Source organism: Stenella coeruleoalba (genome assembly GCF_951394435.1).
Source record: "Stenella coeruleoalba genome assembly, chromosome: 10".
Taxonomy (NCBI): Eukaryota; Metazoa; Chordata; class Mammalia; order Artiodactyla; family Delphinidae; genus Stenella; species Stenella coeruleoalba.
Window position 1 is genome coordinate 83743643 of NC_137156.1, and position 19354 is coordinate 83762996.

The window sequence follows — 19354 nt, forward strand, 5'->3', positions numbered from 1 at the left end:
GTAATAACCACCTCTAGAAGCTTCTTCTCTAGAAGTCCCTGAAATTCAAATTATCTGCCACAGGCGAAGGAGGGGTTTTCCAGTCTTATGATGAAGAATATCTGGATATTCTTAAAGATGACATAACATTTCCTGTTGTGTATATCTCAAACTTGAACAACCTATGACTTAGAAATTCCAGTTATAGGAATCTGCCCTGCAGAAATGCTAGGATGACTATGTAAAGAACATATGTATATGAAAAGGATGTTCAGGACAGCATTTCCGTAAAGAGCAAAGAACTGGAAACAAATTAAATGTGATCAGGGTGGGGACAGAGGTAAATACACACATTAAGGCTTCCACCAGACATCCATGACATCCAGCAAATGGAATAGCATGCAACCACTAAAGCGCTGACTTGGAAAGATGCCCACCGTATATTAAGTTAGCAACATAAGAGAACACATTTTATTTTCTATAAGGATATAAACATATCCTTATACAAATTTTACATAATATATATATCCTTATATAAATCCTTACCTAAATGTTGTAAAAGGATATATTTACACTTATTAAAATAAAGTCTCCCAAGGGACTCTCACACAGGTTAACTGCAGTTACCTTCAAGGGAAATGGAATTGAGAAGACAACGGAGAATTTTTTTTTAACTTAACATACTTCCGTGTTGTTTGAACTCATTATAACCTGGTCTTACTTGCATAATTTAAAAATGGCAATAATAAAGCTATACTACTGTTTCTTGTGTGCAACCCTGCTGTGCCCAGAAATGCGTCTGCAGGAGTGTCCCTCATTGCATATGGCTCGAGGGTGGAGGCCCCGCCCAATCCCGCGGAGGAAGCCACGTGCCTGAAGGGCAGCCAGACTGCTGAGCTTTCGGCAACACCGTCCACCGTGGGAGGTTTGAAGCTCCGTCAGCCTCGGGGAGGCAGGGTTGCTTCCTTCAGTGCCTCACCAGCCAAAGAGAACCGGTCGGTGGCCACACAACACCTCACCACCATCCCCATCCAACCTACAGGATTCTCTGGGCCTCAGTTCTGGAACAAACTGGCCCTCGCCTGTCCTGAGACCCTGACTGAGCAACTAGCAAAGGCCTCTCTGACCAAGAAAACAGGTTTAAAATGGACGCACAGAGAGGGGCAGAGGAGGGAGGTCACACCAGGCAGGCCAACCTGCTCGGCTAAAAGCATCCTGCATGTCCAGGGCAGTCGAGGTCAGGCTGCACTAACATCACACACTCAGTAAACTGAGCAACCAGGGAGCCCCGTGGTGGCCATGCGGTCTCTTCACTCCACCCCAGCAGGCACCAAGAAGGGGGAGTCTGTAGAAGCTGGCTCGGTTTAACTCAGTCCACTAGAGGACGCCACGGAAAAGCATGCAACAAGATACAAGGAAGCTTCTGGAAAACTTTCCATCAACTTAACAAGTTCTGCAGGGAAGGACAGGGAGGCGATAAAGCACTGTGGTTGCAGGGCACAGGTCTGGGGGCAGACTGCCTGGACGGGCACCCTTGTCTCAACCCCTGGCTGACTGTGTCATCCTAGAGACACGGCCTGCCACTCAGCGCCTCAGCTTCCTCATCTGTAAAATAAAGGAACAAAAACCCTAGTCCACGGAGGGTTGTGCGCACTAAATGAGAGCTGCCCGTAGCTGGTAACGTGGCCTGGAAGCCACAATCTTACGCAAAAAGAGGAAAGGAAAGGAACTCCTGATCCCTTTGCTCCCTGAAACATTGCCAAGAAATGGAACTGAGGTGGCAGCAAAACTGGAACACAAGAGGGAAACGCAAATCCGTACAAAGAAGGAGACTAAAAGGGAGCGTTAGCATGCCAGGAATATCAGAACCCGTTCCCATCAATCAGACATGAAGTCAAACTACTACCCGCCTAGGGAGCCATGGTCATGAAAACCTCTCCACACAGCTCCGCTACCAGCCTCCTATCAGCAGAACAAGCATTAGCAAAATCAGTTGCCCTTCTCCACAAGAACCTGACGTTCAGTTAATGCTCTAGCTCTGCTCTCTGGAAACAAGACAGTACGTCTCCCCTATGCTCTAAGTAGCACTGTTTATAATTCTAAAAGACACCCGATGGTTCCATTGCATGTGGACTGGGAAAGAGTACAAGGACTCCTGTAACTGGTTGTGTCTCTCAGGATCCTGGGGGCTTGGCCAACGCAGTCGTTCCAGAAGATATTGGCCCCCATGGGATCTATACCTGCCCCAGGTGGATCCCGTCTCCTTGCATCTGAACTGTGCTATGTGGGCTGCTAGGACTCCCCGGAAGCAACGCCTGATGCTGCCCTGCCAGCAAGCCATGGTTCCCATGCACTAGCCTTCCAAACAGACTCAGGACAAGAAGGGGGCCTATAAGCGCCCTGGGTGTTGGAATGTCTGGCTGACCCTGAGATGAGTTCTCCGTGGGTGTTCTCACTGCCCAGGTTAGGCAGCCTTTTTCGTGTACACTATACACCACGTGTTCTCCTGCCCACTGTCGCTGTCATGGTTCACATTCAGAGCCCATGTGCTGTGGACCAGGCATTGTGACTGTTCGCACACGGTATGCTTCATCCTCAAAATGACACTGTAATAATCCCATTTCACAGGTGAGAGCACTGGGGCAACTCCCCGAGGTTACCTGGGACGGTGGAGGGGCCAGCTATGGGGAAAAGCAGGGGAAAGGCAGGCAAAGAAAGAGAGGAAGGAAGAAAAGACTGCCATAAAGACTAAAAACAAATAAGCCCACAGCAGGTGGGATTCAACATGTGTATTTATGTGCAGATACACATGGCACAACCTGGCATAAAGCAGGAACAAACAAGGAAGCTGCAATGAAGCAAAACGGATGGTAATTACAAGAGGCCAAACTGTAAACAGAGGCAAGCTCTCCTCTCACGGGTCATGTGGGGAGTCACGGAGGTTAAGTGAATGACAGTCTTTTATGCCCATCTCAGAGGAAACTTGAGCTCCACCTGCCCAAAGGGGGAAAGAAATCTTCTACAACCTCATTCTAAAATGCCAGGAATAAAGGTATATGCGTACACCTGAATCTGCCCATATATTATACTTACATGTAAATTCAGCCACACAGAGGCGTTCACACACAACTGCACACGCATGGATGGATGTCTGTACATGAGTATATGTAAATGTGTGTGTCTTAGAAAATTCCACTACACAAGATCAGAGTCACACAGGTATTAAGCAAGGCAAAGACAGCGCTGAAGCAGGGAGCCTGTTTTTACTTACCGTGTCCCACATCACAACGTGCACATCTGTGCTGAAGGAATTATTAATGTGCTGAGTAATATAAAGATTGATGAAATCACAGAAGTGGTGATACATGTTAACACCTGGGATTGGAAAAAAGAAATCCATGTTAATTAACCCCAAAGAACAAACGATTACACAATTTTTATTCTACCCCATCTACTTATAGCATGATAGACTTGTAGCTGAAACCGGTGGGGGGAAAATTAAGACTTTTTCCAAACCTCAAATGATCAGTACACAGGTAGTTCTCAGTTGAAAGATTGACTGTGTTCAAAAATTCACTTTCAAATTGGAAATTAGGAATAAAGTTTCCCATATACACTAAGAAACAAATGATCATTACGTTCCCAGAAAAAATAACAGACGCCTATTTAACTCAATATGGGTAGAACTACAGAACCGTGAAGACTAATCACTATGTTTATGATCATTTATTGTTTTTAAATCAATTGACACCTGGTCATCATGGAAGTATTGACAATGATGACACTATTAGCATTTTGGTATTTTTCATTCCTGTCTCTTTTTCTCCTATTTAATCACTACTTATATTGCTTCTTGGGAAAACATTAACCAACTATCATTGAAAAGAGCTGAATGTCTCATGTCCTAATTAAAAGAGCATAAACTCTGGAGTCAGAAGAACTGAGTCGAATTATGAGCAAGTACTCAGGCAAGTTTGTAAATTCCAAAGCTTGAGCTTTCCTACCAGAAATAGGAAATCAATATACTTAGGTGCCAGCTTTTAGGTAACGTACCTAAAGTACCCAGCCCAGCGCCTGGCACAAAGTGAAAACTTAGTGAAGACCAGCTGGATCCTGCTGGGTCAGAGGAAAGGGGAGGGCAGTGATGCTATTTTTAAGTTCCTAAGTCCAGCATTCATAAAAAACTGAACATTTTCTCAATCTCTCTCTCTCTCTCTTTCTCTTTCTCAGTCTCTCTCTCTCTCTCTCTCTGTCTTCTGCCCTCTCTCTCTCCCCTTTCTCTTTCTCTCTCCACTTAGGTATGGAGGACCCAGTATTCAACCTGGAAATGTACAAATCTAAATGGGATAAAATTCCAAGAACTAACATTTAAAATATGCACTTTAAGGAAGGGAAAATGTTGATTAAAAGAAAAAGTGACTCTCAAAAGCAAAAGTCATGAAATATTCTGACTTCATTCCTAGAGCGAATAATAACGTTGTGTGCCAGAAAATAAGAGTAAAAAGGACTCCATTTATGAAAGTCAGGCCATTATGCTACACACCTTTAACGTATAAAGTGCTGGACGTCAATTATATCTCAACAAAGACAAGAAAAAGGAAAATAACACTCCATTCTTTGTAGACTGGTATCTTAGATGAATGTTTAGAGGGACTTTTCTCTTTCACCCAGAAAAATCTTGCCAAAGAGCATATTTTCAAATAAATAAGAAAAAGAAAGTTCTACGGCAACCCATCCCCTTTTCCCAGGTTAGCACACAGTACACGTTAGCTGTCTCATGAATCGTTCAGCAAGTTTATAACATTTATTGAGGGATGCTGAATGCACAAGATGGCACTTGGTACCAGGAGGATTTATAAAAGAGGGAGAAAACACAGGCTCTGTCCTCAAGAAATGGGCCCCAAATGAGTCTTGTTCTGCGGAATACTCATTCTCTCAAGGTAAGAGTTAATATGAAAAGGAACGCTGCATGACAGCATAAGGTAGAAGAAAAAGGCAGAGTTATGAATATAGGAAAGAAATGACACATGTCTACCCTGGCCTATTGTTCCTACTTTACATCCTTTATTGCATAAGTAGCTACATAAATTTAACTGTTCGCACGTGTCCAACCCGTTTTCAGGCAGATCAGTGTTTTCTTTGCCCCATTTGAATCTGCATATTTTAAACATGAGTCAGGACCTTGAACACAGCAGTTTTACCTGCTCTCATTTCCGAAACCTAAACTTGTCTGATTTCTGAACCTCATAGCTTGTAATATATCACTTAGGACTTCAGAAGGCAGAGCACATTCAAAATATGATCAATAAATTAGAGGAATTCTGAAATATTTGTGACAGGCGGCTCTCTATATTTCACCTTGAGCCCAGCCTCTCATGAATTTGGATGTGCTATGGCACAGAAACCTCCATCTCTTGTAATGAGAGAGATAAAGGAGTACGATTTGTGTTGCTCCCCTCGAGGGCAATGAGTTCACAAAGCATAAGCTGTGCTTGCATGTGGAGAATTAGAAGCTATAACCTTAAATAGGAAAATAATTTTAACTTTTTGTTCAAGAATATATGGCAGGGCTTCCCTGGTGGCACAGTGGTTGAGAGCCCGCCTGCCGATGCAGGGGACACGGGTTCGTGCCCCGGTCCGGGAGGATCCCACATGCCGCGGAGCGGCTGGGCCCGTGAGCCATGGCCGCTGAGCCTGCGCGTCCGGAGCCCGTGCTCAGCAACGGGAGAGGCCACAACAGTGAGAGGCCCGCGTACCACAAAAAAAAAAAAAAAAAGAATATATGGCAGAGCTAACTTCCAAAAGAATTTTAAGTTAACTTTAGTCATGGAGATGATACCAAAAAGTTTGCCAGAAGATGTCATGGGCCTTCCTTTCCCACCTGCACTATATACATGGCTTTTAAATTTAAAGAGTTCTACTGAAGCACCAGCTAAATCAAGCGATTAAAGAAACCACATGAGGTAAATGTAGTTACAAAAGGGGTACCCAGTCTTTCTCCTCTCATCTTTTGATTTTGATTGAGTCATTTGATATCAATGTGAAAGTTTCTTCTAGCATGCCAAAAATATAAAACAGTGGGAAGTTCAAATTAGTTCACTTCTTCACAAGAAAGCAAAAAGCTAATCTATTGTTTAATGTCACATTGCTTGCCCCCAAATTATAGGAATATATATATCAAAAAAAGGAACAAAACCACATTAACCAATAAATAAATAACAGACAAATTAACTTCTCACCTGCATCTAATTTCATGAAGTAGGTTGGTTTCTCAATAACAATGTCACACTTAGCATCTTCTACTGGTCTGAAGTTGAGCTGAGTATAGCTTTGTAGCTCAGCAAACCTGGAATTAAGAATCAAGAGATACTTTCAAAGGGATCCTCCTGGACGTCCTACTGAAACCTTGTAACTTAGGATCTTTTCATTAAGCAGATTTTATTTCTAGAAAACACTCTTATAAAGACATGTAGAACTTCTCAAACTTACTAACATTTACACAACTTGATATCAATCTTAATGTTGAGACTAAAAGCAAAAATGATTTTAAATTTCAGCCTAATGTGCAAGACCAACTGGGAACTTTGCTGACAAAGAAAAAATTTACACATAGAGTTGACCAAAAAATCTACCAGTAAAGTGGGAAGATTTAAAAAGGTTTCTTGCAGTCTGACGAGGCTCAGAAGTAACACTGACCCAGAGAACTTGCTTGGATTCTGAGAAACATGGCATTCCTAGAATTACCAAGTGCCTAGAAAAAAACAGCAGACAGCTATGCTTCCCAGAGGAAAGGAAAGTCTGTTTCTCGGAAAACAACTTTGGAAGCCACTTGGTACAATTTTCTTTCATACAAAAGAAGACAATCACAAGTTAACCTAAAGATTGCTGTAACTCTTCATTTTTGAGACCATGTCTGAGGTAAGATAAATATCAAATAGAGCCTTTTAAAACACACATAATGCTGAAATATTTATTGTAGTGGCTTCAAAATCAGGTCCACAAATTCTGTGATACTTCTTCCTTCAGGAGGTAGAGATGAATATCCTCCCCTGGAGGGTGAGTTGCACTTAGTGATTCACTTCTTTTTTTTTTTTTTAATTTATTTATTTTTGGCTGCACTGGGTCTTTGTTGCTGCTGCTCATGGGCTTTCTCTAGTTGTGGCGAGTGGGGGCTACTCTCTGTTGCAGTGCACAGGCTTCTCATTGTGGTGGCTTCTCTTGTTGCAGAGCACAGGCTCTAGGCGCGCGGGCTTCAGTAGTCGTGGCTCGTGGGCTCAGTAGTTGTGGCTTGCGAACTCTAGAGTGCAGGCTCAGTAGTTGCGGCGCACGGGCTTATGCTCCGCGGCATGTGGCATCTTCCCAGACCAGGGCTTGAACCTATGTCCCCTGTATTGGCAGGCGGACTCTTAACCACTGTGCCACCAGGGCAGCCCTAGCGATTCACTTCTAATGAGCAGAATATGGCAGAAGTGATGGTGGTCACTTCCTAGATTAGGATATACAAAGATCGAGGCCTCCATCTTGGGACATGCTTGTGCTCTCTCTCTCTCTCTCTTTTTCCCTCTCGCTCTCTCTCTTTCTCAGACAACATGCTCTTGGGGAAGCTGGTTGCCATGCTGTCAGTAGCCCTACGGAGAGGCACATATGGTAAAGAAATGACACCTCTGGCCAACAGCCAGACAAGAAAACCCACAGATGACATGCGAGCTTAGGAAGCAGATTCTGCAGGCCCGGCTGAGCCTAGAGAGGGCCACAGCCCTGGTCAACAGCTTGACTGCAGCCTCCTCGGAGACCCTGGCCAGAGCCACCCAGCTAAGCTGCCTCCAAATCCTGGCTATCAGAAACTTCATGAGATAATAAATGTTTATCGTTTTAAGCTGCTAAATGTCTGAGTAATTTATTATACAGCAATAACTAATACAAATACACCCTAGGGAACTATCATGATATCAAAAGGTAGCGGGAAGCAAATATCAAACATTTATTTTGGATCTCAGATATCAAAGTGTGCTAGGAATCAAAATGCCCATGAGAAAACAGGAACTCCTACTGCAAAAGTCTGTTAAGTCAAGTAAGATCCTGCTTTGCAGAGAGTAAAATGATAGACTGTTATCTTGAATGGTTTACTTAGCATGAATGTTTTTTTGTTTTGTTTTGTATTTGTTTTGTTTTGTTTTTTGCGGTACGCAGGCCTCTCACTGTTGTGGCCTCTCCCGTTGCGGAGCACAGGCTCTGGACGCGCAGGCTCAGCGGCCATGGCTCACGGGCCCAGCCGCTCTGCGGCATGTGGGATCTTCCTGGACCGGGGCTCGAACCCGTGTCCCCTGCATCGGCAGGTGGACTCCCAACCACTGCGCCACCAGGGAAGTCCTAGCATGAATGTTTGACCTCAAAAATGAACTCTCTTTGACATAAATCATAGCAATATTTTTTTTGATCTGTTTCCTAAAGCAAAGGAAATAAAAGCAAAAATAAACAAATAGGACCTAAGTAAACTTTTTTTTTTTTTTTGGCCACTCCAAGTGGTGCGGCATGTGGGAACTTAGTTCCCTGACCAGGAATCAAACCCGTGTCCCCTGCAGTGGAAGCATGGAGTCTTAACCACTGGACTACCAGGGAAGTCCCAGGACCTAAGTAAACTTAAAAGTAGTTGTAAGCAAAGGAAACAGTTGACGAAATGAAAAGACAACCTACAGAATGGGAGACTATATTTGCAAATGATATGGCAGATAAGAGGTTAATATCCAAAATATGTAAAGAGCTCATACAATTCAACATCAAAAAAACAAACAACTCCATTAAAAGACGGGCAAAAGAACTGAGTAGACATTTTTCCAAAGAAGACATGCAGAGAGCCAACAGGCACATGAAAAGATGCTCAACATCGCTAATCATTAGGGAAATGCAAATCAAAACCACACCTGTCAGAATAGCTATCACCAAAAAAACACAAATAACAAATGTTGGCAAGGATGTGGAGCAAAGGGAACCCTCATACACCGTTGTCGGGAACGTAAACTGGTGCAGCAGTTACCAATGGGGAGAGGGAATTGCGGAGGGGCAAGACAGGGGTAGGGGATTAAGAGGTTCAAACAATTAGGTATAAAATAAACAAGCTACAAGGATATATTGTACAACAGAGGGAATACAGCCTAAGAGGTTCAAACAATTGGGTATAAAATAAATAAGGTACAAGGATATATTGTACAACAGAGGGAATACAGCCAATATTTTATAGTACCTATGAATGGAGTATAACCTTTAAAAACTGTGAATCCCTATTTTACATACCTGAAACTTATATAATATTGTACATCAACAATACCTCAATAAAAAGAAAAAAATGAACATTATATGAGTGTCCTGTGTGACTGTAAAGGGGAGCATGACAATTTCTAGGATGACAGAACAGTTCTGTAGCATGATTGTAATAGTGGTTACATGTACCTAAGCATATGATATAAATTTTATAGAGCTATACATTCCCCTAAAAAATAAAGAATGCATGTAACCATTGATGAAATCCAAATGTGGTTAGTTAATAATATTGTACCAATGTCAATTTCCTGGTTTGCATCATTGTGCTATGGTTATGTAAGATGTTATCATTAGAGGAAGCTGGGGTAAGGATACAATGGAAACTCCTTGTACTATTTTTAAACTTCTTGTACCATCTTTAAACTATTTTTAAATGTCTACAAATCTCAAGTTATCTTAAAATAAAAAGCTTTTAAAGTACCCTAACTCTTTAATATCTAAAGATGGTAAATTTCTTGACAGAACTAGTTTAGTATTCAAAATGTTTTAAATCAAAATGTGTTCTCCAATCTTTACATAAAGTTCAAAAAGCTTCTCAAAGGTGCTTAAAGTCAGGGTAGTGTTTACCTTTGGAAAGGAGGATGGAGGTTGTGTCTGGAAGGAAGCCTGGGTGGATGATGGTCTATTTTTGACCCAGGTAAGAGTTACTCAAGTGGGTTCACTTTTTCATAATCCAAACTGTATATTTCTCTATATGCTTGGTATGTACTTCAATAAATGTATATTTTTTAAAAATGTTCCCCAAAACACATGCAGAAATTATGAGTTAAAAAAATTCAGTTTTGAACTTTTTTCTTTCATTAGCAAATAGTAAGTACTACATCATACTTCCGAATATTTTATAAATATATATTTAATTCGGATACAACTGATGATTCACTCTGTAGCCACCACTCCCCAGAAGCTCAGGCCAAAATTATCTACAAATAGAGTAACATTTTCCATGTGAGAATCCCTACCAAAATCTGCAAGTACCAATAATAAAGACAAATATTTCAGAAACATATTTTCCAAAAAAAAAATCTTACCAAGACTGCAAAGGGCTTTTGCGCTGGCCTTGAGACATCAACATACGAATGTCAAGTTTACAGTGTCCTCCAATTTCCCCGCTCTGGAAAAAATCTTCCTTAAATCTGGTGTACAACAAAAAATTAAGTTGAGCTTGGAAAATTTTTTCATGACTCTGACACATGGGTTGTAACTAAAGTGGTTTGCCAATTTCCAAAATCAGTTTTTCATTAGAAGTTAACTCTTTATAATAGAATATTTCAAACATACAAAAAAGTAGCAAAATGGTATAAGGAATCTAATGTACCCATCACCCAGTTTCATAATGATCAACTCATTATGACCAATGTGGGTCATTCATCCCCTCCCCCATTCCCCAACCTCATCACCATATTATTAGGAAGCAAATCCAAGGCTTGCAAATCCTGAAACTGCAAATATTTCAGGATTTCCCTTAGATCTTAACATCTCCCACTGAAGTACCTGTCGTGGTTTCTCTTGATGTTTCTTAAATCAAGGTAGAGATTGGTCGCTCTGCAGTACTGAAGGTAACGGGAACACACTAGACTTGAGTCATTCTGAAATAAGGTTGAGAAATAAGAAAAAAATAACTGCGATTATTAACAATTCCAGGACAGACCGGACTTGTCTGACATCATGCTGACAGCATGTTGCCTTCAGGTTCCAACCACACAATGTGATGAAAAGTGCTTCCCGATGACCACTTCTGTTTTCCCCGGCAGACACTGGCCAAGCATACTTTTACCAATTTGCACACTTTTAGGTTACTACGACGCACCCTTAAATGTTCTATCACCTTCAAACTTTAGAGAGTCAGCAGCTGTATTTGTGGTTCATTTCACCCTCCTGGAAAAAAAATAATGCACTCAGAACCCTCACTAACCCCACAGCTATGTCAAAAAGCATCTTCCAAAGACCAGCCAAAGGAAACAAGGAAGAATGCACCCGTCAGAGTCATTAAAATGCAAGGCAGGAAGGGCAGTTTGCCAATTTGAATCAGAGGTACTTTCTGCAAACCTTAAAACCTGTGAGAGTCTCTGTCTCCACGGCAGCGTGAGAGCCATGTTTTCTAACTCACTGAGGTAAAGGAGTTTTTGTTTGTTTTTACAATTTTATTTATTTTTATTTTGGGCTGCATTGGGTCTTCGTTCCTGCGCAGGCTTTCTCTCGTTGTGGTGAGCAGGGGCTACTCTTCGTTGCAGTGCGCAGGCTTCTCATTGCGGTGGCCTCTTCCATTAAGGAGCGCGGGCTCTAGGTGCACAGACTTCAGTAGTTGTGGCTCGCGGGCTCTACAGCGCAGGTTCAGTAGTTGTGGTGCACGGGCTTAGTTGCTCCGTGGCAATGTGGGATCTTCCCGGACCAGGGTTTGAACCCGTGTCCCCTGCATTGGCAGGCGGATTCTTAACCACTGTGCCACCAGGGAAGTCCCTGAATGGTGTTTTGGAGTCTGGAGTTGCTAAGGAGTCATACCCATAGCACAAAACCTAACAAGGCAGATCTTGGTGAGGAAAGCATTCTGCAAACCGCCTTGGAAGAGGTGTGTGAGGTGGAGGTGGGGCCCTTCCCTGCCCTTTCCACATGAACAGCTAAATTCCAAACAAAGTGTAAAACGTCATCTGTTAAAGACACCCCTCAGCAGTGCAGGTTAATGCCTTGCCTCCATCTTCCGGTTCAGCCACCTTGCTAGAATCGCTTGAAGTTCTTTCACGTGACACCCTCCAAAAGCACTATACAGCATCTATTCAGTTTTGAAAGCAGTTGGAAGCCATGTCCTCCTTTCAAACATATCAGATAGTCATAGTTTGAGGCAATTAAAATATTTCTGGGTTTAGAATTATTCCCCCCAACATATACTAAAGAAGATAGGTTGATAAATTACATCTTTATAAATGCCCTTGCAAGTAGTTTGGGACACGTGATACACCCTCACCATGCTGTGTTTGTTAGCACTTTGCAGCTTGCAAAACGCTTTTCTGTATGTTTGCTGGCTTGATTCTCACAAACACTATAGCAGATAGGCAGGGCAGGTATTACCGATGCCACTGGACCAGAGAGGGAGGGATTCCTTTCATAGTGCCATCTATCTTGTCTTTATATTATGATCTAACCACTATGAGTGTAGGGGATTAAGAGATACAAATTATTACGTATAAAATAAGCTATAAGGATATCTTGTACAACACAGGGAATATCGCCAATATTTTATAATAACTAAAAATGGAATATAACTTTTAAAAGTGTGACTGTGTGGGCTTCCCTGGTGGCACAGTGGTTGAGAGTCCACCTGCTGATGCAGGGGACACGGGTTCGTGCCCAGGTCCGGGAAGATCCCACGTGCCGCGGAGCGGCTGGGCCCGTGAGCCATGGCCGCTAGCCTGCGCGTCCGGAGCCTGTGCTCTGCAACGGGAGAGGCCACAACAGTGAGAGGCCCGCATACAGCAAAAAAAAAAAAAAAAAGTGTGAATGTGAATCACTATATTGTATATCTGTAACTTATATAATATTGTACATCAACTATGCTTCAATAAATAAATGAATAAATAAATACTACGGGTGTTTCTGAATAAACACACTCGTTTATGAAGGGGTTAAACACCCACCATTCCCTTCGGCTGGCAGAGCACGTGGAGTTCCTCCAGCCGCTCTCCGGAATACCCAAAGTCAGCTTGCTTCCAGAATATTTCCTGGGCTGATTCAAGAGTGTCCGTCCTGTTAGAAAACAAAAAATTCTGTGATACTCATCTTTTTATTTTTCTGGACCTTAAATTTTCTTTCTAAGTGTTAAATTGCTAGAAGTCAGTCATTTTTTTTAAGTAAACTATCATAATTTAAAAATCTATCCCTCACCACATGATGTAAGCAAAATAAGTTATTTATAGACTTACTTCCTTATAATAAAAATACAAAACGGAAAGGTATGAAGTTAGGATCATCTGGCACTGAAGACAATGAACTGTATTTTCTTTACCCCGTGAACCTTGCGTGTGTTGGAAATACTGATTATACTTAACTCTCTTCTCCAGAACCAAGAGAAACCATCCATTTATCTTCTTAGCATATGCTGGGGGAAATTATTTTCTGTGATCCATACTGTTTTCTCTCTCTGGCAGAGGAAATGAGAGCTATTCCTGTCCCAGTGGGAGACAGTCAAGTTGAACTCATGACTGTGTAAGCAAATTAATATCTAAAGGAATTACTATCTAATACCAAAAGAGTCTAGCTGGGGATTGGAGCCTCAGCATACACTGCAGAGAAAGTAGACAAAGTACAGGGGAAGAGGTATTCCATCCAGAAACTTACCATCCCATATCCACGTAGGTGCAAACAGGGTAACTAAACCTGAACTCTGGTCTGCAGGATTTCTCATAACCCCAGCAGTACTTTAAATTTTCTAAGTGTTTCTGGAACATAAGAGGTATATGTTTAGACTTGTCTACCTTCTTCTGACATTTAGAGAGGACTCAGATTTTTTTCCATGAGGAAAACACATTTTTATAGAACTTTCACCTTCATGTTTTATAATACTTATTCATGTAATAGAAATAAGTAAATTCTAAAAAAAGCAGTCTCAAGTTTCTTAACAACAATTATCCTTAATCACCAACCCCTCCCCCACCAGGCCTGTCCTCCCACCAAAACTCCAGGTTTTAGCTAGACTACCACAGATCATTTGAATTGCCGTTTTTTTAACTTAATTAATTTTTAAATGAAATATAGTTGATTTACAATGTTGTGTTAATTACTGCCATACAGCAAAGTGATTCAATTATACATATATATATATATATATATATATACACCCACATCCTTTTTTTTATTTATTCTTTTCCATCATGATTTACCATAGGATACTGAATATAGTTCTCTGCTCTACAGTAAGACCTTATGTATCCATTCTATATATAAAAGCTTACATCTGCTGACCCCAACCTCCCACTCCATCCCTCCCCTAACCTCCTCCCCTGAATTGGAGTTTCTTGAAGTAGCTTAATGAAATCAGTGAGGAAACTGATCCTAAAATCAGTCCCTAGAGAGTCACAAAAATTGGAATTTCTATCACCAGAAGAATCACAACTAAACCGAAGGGACCAGCAGCTTTACTCATCAATCGAGATCCGCAGAGATCCCGGAAGATGTCACAGCTCTGCAGCCCTTGCGGGATACAGCAGCTGCTGCCGGCCAGGAAGCTTAGGATGCTGTTCTGCGAGGCCCCAGGAGCAGTCCTGATCTGATTCCCAGCCCTGCCTCTCCGCATGCTTCCTGTGCCAGCACCATGGGAAAGGAAATGGCTCACAATGCCCTGCTTTGATCTCTGAGGCCTCTGAGATGTCTGAATGGGCTCCAATCTGAAACCTTTCCAACAACTAAAACAGAAGGAAGGCTGCAGTAATAGTCTTCATTACTTGGAGACAGAGGTGGAGGTGTTATTACCAAAATGAAGTGCTGAGAGATCCTCTGAAGTGCAGATTAAGGAGAGGTGTGAAATTCTCCAGTTACTTTTAACTAGATATTCTTTTCTGCATCAAATCTAATTCACTTCATTTACAGAGTATACAAATAGTACAGGCTGCCTATTTATTTCACTAGTGATTTAGATTTAAAATCTCACCTTTGTGAGTGGGACATAATTCTTAGCAAAGTTGAGTCACTAAGAAGCATTAGATGAAATACAGACACTGACTGACCCACAGTTACAACCAAGAGACTGAAGTCTACTTTCAGGTTCAAGTTACAATGAGGAACTAGTGAACCAGCCTAAATTGCTTCCTTTTAAAAATATACAAGGAGAGAATAGTATTTACCTTATAAGGACAATGCGAGTCTTTCTTACAGACCATGGCAATATGCCTATTATTGTGCAAAAAGAAGGGAATATGCTCTTCTGGCAGGCGGAGGCTGGCATAGTTGAACAGAGGAGCACCCAGAATGCCATCAGCCTGGGGAGGAACCTCGTCTTGGCCACTCAGGGGAACTTCATGAAGCAATGCTCCAAAGACAAGCAGCATGAACATAGCAACCTCCAAACCTAAAGGTCAAATTGACAACATCCTCATTAAGACATATCCTTTCAAAGCCAAAGGCTCAAGGGCTAAGCACAATTACAGTGAACTTCGCTATTTCACTGAATAATGTTCCTTTACTCTACAAATATTGATTGTGCACTTGTTATTTGCCAGGCACTGTGTTGGGAGCTGGGTATACAGAGGTGAACAAAGCAGGAAGGACCCCTGCTCTCACGGAGCTTACAAGCTAGTGGAGTAGACATAAACAATCAAATAAATAACTTCAGATGATGACAAAGGCTGTGAATCAAATAAACCGAGGGCTGGCAAACTTTTTCTGGAAAGGGCCAGGTAGTAAATATTTTTGGCTTTGCAGGCCAGGCAGTGTTTGAGACAACTCCTCAACAGGGCCTTTATCAGGAAAGCAGCCATAGCTATGCTAGAGGAAAGGGGGGCTGTGCTCTAATAAAACTTTATTTGCAAAGATGGGAGGAGGACCTTGACAGGACCCTGTCTGAGTAAGTAAGGTAACGTGATACACAACACAGTACGCTGGTTAAGCATATAGACTTTGAAGCTAGTCCACTGAGGTTTGAGTGTGGCTGCAGCCTAAGCTGTTTGACCTTGAGCAAGTTATTTAATCTTTCTGTGCCTCAGCATTTCCATCTATAAAATGGAAATCAGAATAACCCTTCCCCATAGGGCTGTTGTGAGTTAAATATTGGTAACGTGTCTAGATGTACCTGGCACGTTAAATGCTATGTTAAGTGTTTATTAAATAAATGTTTAAAGCTACATGGGATAGGGTGGGGGTTGCTAAGTAACGTTTGAGCTGAGACCTGCCAGATGAGAAGCAGTGAAAACATGCCAGGAAGAGAGAAGAAAGGAAGTACAATGGTTCCAAGCAAGTGTGTGCCTGCTGAATAAAAACTAACAATCACTGCAGTATGTGAGAATATGCTACTTTTCTAAGTACCAGGATGCAGCAAGGAACGTACAGTTGAAAACTAAACTCCTCAGCCCTCGTGGAGCTACATTCTAGGGGGTATAATAGCATCTATGGGGACTTCCCTGGTGGTCCAGTGGCTAAGACTCTGTGCTGCCAATGCAGGGGGCCCAGGTTCGATCCCTGGTCACGGAACTAGATCTCACATGCCGCGACTAAGACCCAGCACAGCCAAATAAATAAATAAACAAATATTAAAAAAAAAAATAACATCTACGTTATTAACAACTAAGACTAAAACTAAGAAAACTCCAGGAGTGAGTTTTCTTAGTCTGCCTCAGGGCTGTGCCCTTAAACTCTCCCTGCCACGCCTTAGTATTGTGAAAAGAGATGATGGTCACGGACCTTACTGCATTTCTAACTCACCCTAGAAGGATTAAATCTCTTAGACTAGATTTCGCTTATATTTCACAGATAATAATCGTGCCATTTTGGGTTCACTTTAGTGGTTTCTTTGCTCTATTTTTTTTTAAGTGGTCTTCCCACCAGATGATAGAGCCCTGGTACACATGAGCAGCTCCCCAGCAGGGTCTGCTGTCACTGGAGCACACTGGAAAACCCAGCATTCAAAATCAGTCTTCACTGACTATGGGCGATGAAGATGGAGCCTTTAGTAATAGACTGCTATGTTCAATCAGGCCTCAAGTCCCAAGGCCAAGTAATCATAACTAAACAGTTGGGACATGAAGAAGAAATCCCTTTCCCCTCTGGAGTGGGAAATACAGTGGCTCTTTTAGGCAACCCTAAAAGGAGTATATTGTTATTTGTTATAAAGCTCACCTGAATTAATATTTTTAGTTGGGACTTCTATCCAATCGTGAGTTGATAGCAATTTCACAAAATTTAAAAATACATATTAATAGCAACAGTGACTCTAATTATAATGAAAATATTTACCTCTTTAATCCTGAGAACCACCAAGAAGCTGTTGTGATGTTTCAGATATCTAAAATCTGTCAGAAATGAAACATATTACCTTAAAAGGATGTTAAAATAGACTTTCACATCCAGATGATATTTTGAATTAAAGGAAATATTAAGAGAGAAGATAATTTAACAAGATATACCTGTAAGCAGAGGGACTGGCATGTAGTGAGACACGCCTTAAGCAGAAGGCCTGGCTCAGGTGCCCTTTCCTGGCCTTAACAAATACATACTGCTAAAAGGAAGGTTGCAGGTCATAACCCTCAAGACAGCAACTTAACAGAACAGATTCTAACAGCGAGCAGGAAGGAGATGACCCACTTTCTACAGGCACCAACTGGTACAGGCCAACAGGACACTCAGCAGATAAAACATTCCTCGGAGAAAACAATCTGCCTGGTTCTCACCAAAGTAATCCGACTGACCGAATCAAACTGCTCTCTAGGCTCTACTACAAATCTGAGCTTTCAGATTCAACAGGCAGAATGGCCAATCCTTTGCTCGTCCCTCCAGGAAATAGGTCACTGCTATGACCAAGTCTTGACCTTTGGTTATCCAAATCCATTGTCCTGAACTGAGCTCTAGCCATAACTAAATCCACTGATCCATGAAGGAGTAACGCTTAGGTCAAGGGAAAAATCTAAAGACTCAGATCAGAAACCTGGCTTTTGCGGAGAGCATGCACCCGCTTGCATGAACTAGGAGTGGCTGCTAGTGCTTGAAAGCACAACCTCGGGGCCTGGCAGAGCCCTTCTGGTGTTGAGTCCTCTTGCAAGAGCCCCTGAGGGATGGGAGGGCGCACTTCCCCAGCAGATAGAAGCTTTAGCAGCTGAGCTACTTTTTCCTTCAGCACAAAACAGCTGTTTCCACAGGCCTAAGAAGGGGAAAGGAAAAAGGGAGAAGCCTGAAAGATGATGAGACATGAAAGCCCGAGGCTGATAAGGAACACAACGGGTGAGAGGGGGTGATGTTCTGTGACAGAGCTTGCAAAAGTTTAAAGAAGGCAGTGGACGGGTGAAAAGTTAAACGCATCTGAGACCCACAAGGACTCCTAAAACTGCTCGCCCCGACAAATGCTAGAAGTTTTCCACGGCAGGAAGTTAGAAAGGGCCTGTCTGAGATGCCCAGGTGAGGTCCACCAGCTGTCTGCTAGAACGTCAGTGAAACCAGGGCGGGGGTGGTCAGCGGCAAGCGCCCTTCGGCGGCCTCGATGCTGCGCTGGGGTTTGGGGCGCAGAGATCCCCGGGGACCGCCCAACACCCAACACCGCACTCCCCACCCCCGGTCCCTGGCGCGCCTGGGAGGGGCCTGGAGAGCGGCTCCGCCCCGGCCTGGGAAACCCGGTCAAGGGGGCGCCGGCCGGGGAGCCGGCATTCTTCCCCGCGTCCGGAGGGCCCCCGGGGTCCCGTGCGCCGCTGCAGGCGCCATGAAGAGATCGAGCGCTCGGAGTCGGGAGGGTCAGGATCGCCTTCCCCACGTCCGCCTCTTCGGCCCGCGGGCAATGGGAAGGCGCAGGCGGACCCGTGGAGAGGCGCCAGCCCTCCGGGAAGCCGCGCAGGGAGCGGGCAGAAGCGCCCACCGCGCGCCCGGCCCCAAGAGCCGCTCAGCCTGCCGCGGCACACAGGGGGACGGGTGAAGGCTCCGCGAACCCCGGGGCGAGTCCCACCTGGAGTCGGGCGAACCGGGGCTGCGGAGAAGGCAGCGGCGGCGGCGGCTGCTCCGGAGGAGGGAGTCGTCATAACCGGCGACTGCAGCTCACCGGAAACCTCGGGCGCCGGAGCCGGGCCAGGGGGCGCCCGGGAGCCGCCGGGACACCTAGGCCGGCCTGCGCGGGGAGGCGGACCCCCGCCGCGCCGGGGGCCGCCGGGGCAGAAGCCGGGCCACGCGGGCCGGGCGGGGGCTGGGAGCGCGGGTCCCGATGGCAGGTCCGCGGGGACCGGGCTCGAGGGGTACCGTCTGCGGTTCCCTGCGTTCTCCTGCCAGGGCCAGAGAGCCAGGCTGGACTGTCCTCCTTGGCAGGAAGGGATAAGGCCCTTAAAGGACCCTGGGACGGGTTGGGTAGAAAGCCTGACTCTCCTTCCCTTCTTCCTTCTCA

General features: G+C 43.7%; 1 protein-coding gene across 3 annotated transcripts in view; it reads right to left on the reverse strand.

The window, feature by feature from the left end:
- Positions 1-18994, reverse strand: part of EOGT (EGF domain specific O-linked N-acetylglucosamine transferase) — a 34991-nt gene extending 15997 nt beyond the window's left edge. For all 3 annotated transcript variants that reach the window (XM_079935624.1, XM_079935623.1, XM_079935625.1), the window contains exons 1-9: positions 18926-18994; positions 17233-17288; positions 15129-15352; positions 13627-13727; positions 12927-13035; positions 10789-10883; positions 10326-10430; positions 6219-6325; positions 3251-3354 (exon numbers count right to left, since the gene is read on the reverse strand). In XM_079935624.1, the coding sequence (XP_079791750.1) occupies positions 3251-3354; positions 6219-6325; positions 10326-10430; positions 10789-10883; positions 12927-13035; positions 13627-13727; positions 15129-15338 (831 nt within the window). In that variant the 5' untranslated portion in view covers positions 15339-15352; positions 17233-17288; positions 18926-18994. The remainder of the gene's footprint in view (positions 1-3250; positions 3355-6218; positions 6326-10325; positions 10431-10788; positions 10884-12926; positions 13036-13626; positions 13728-15128; positions 15353-17232; positions 17289-18925) is intronic.
- Positions 18995-19354: the final 360 nt, after the last annotated feature.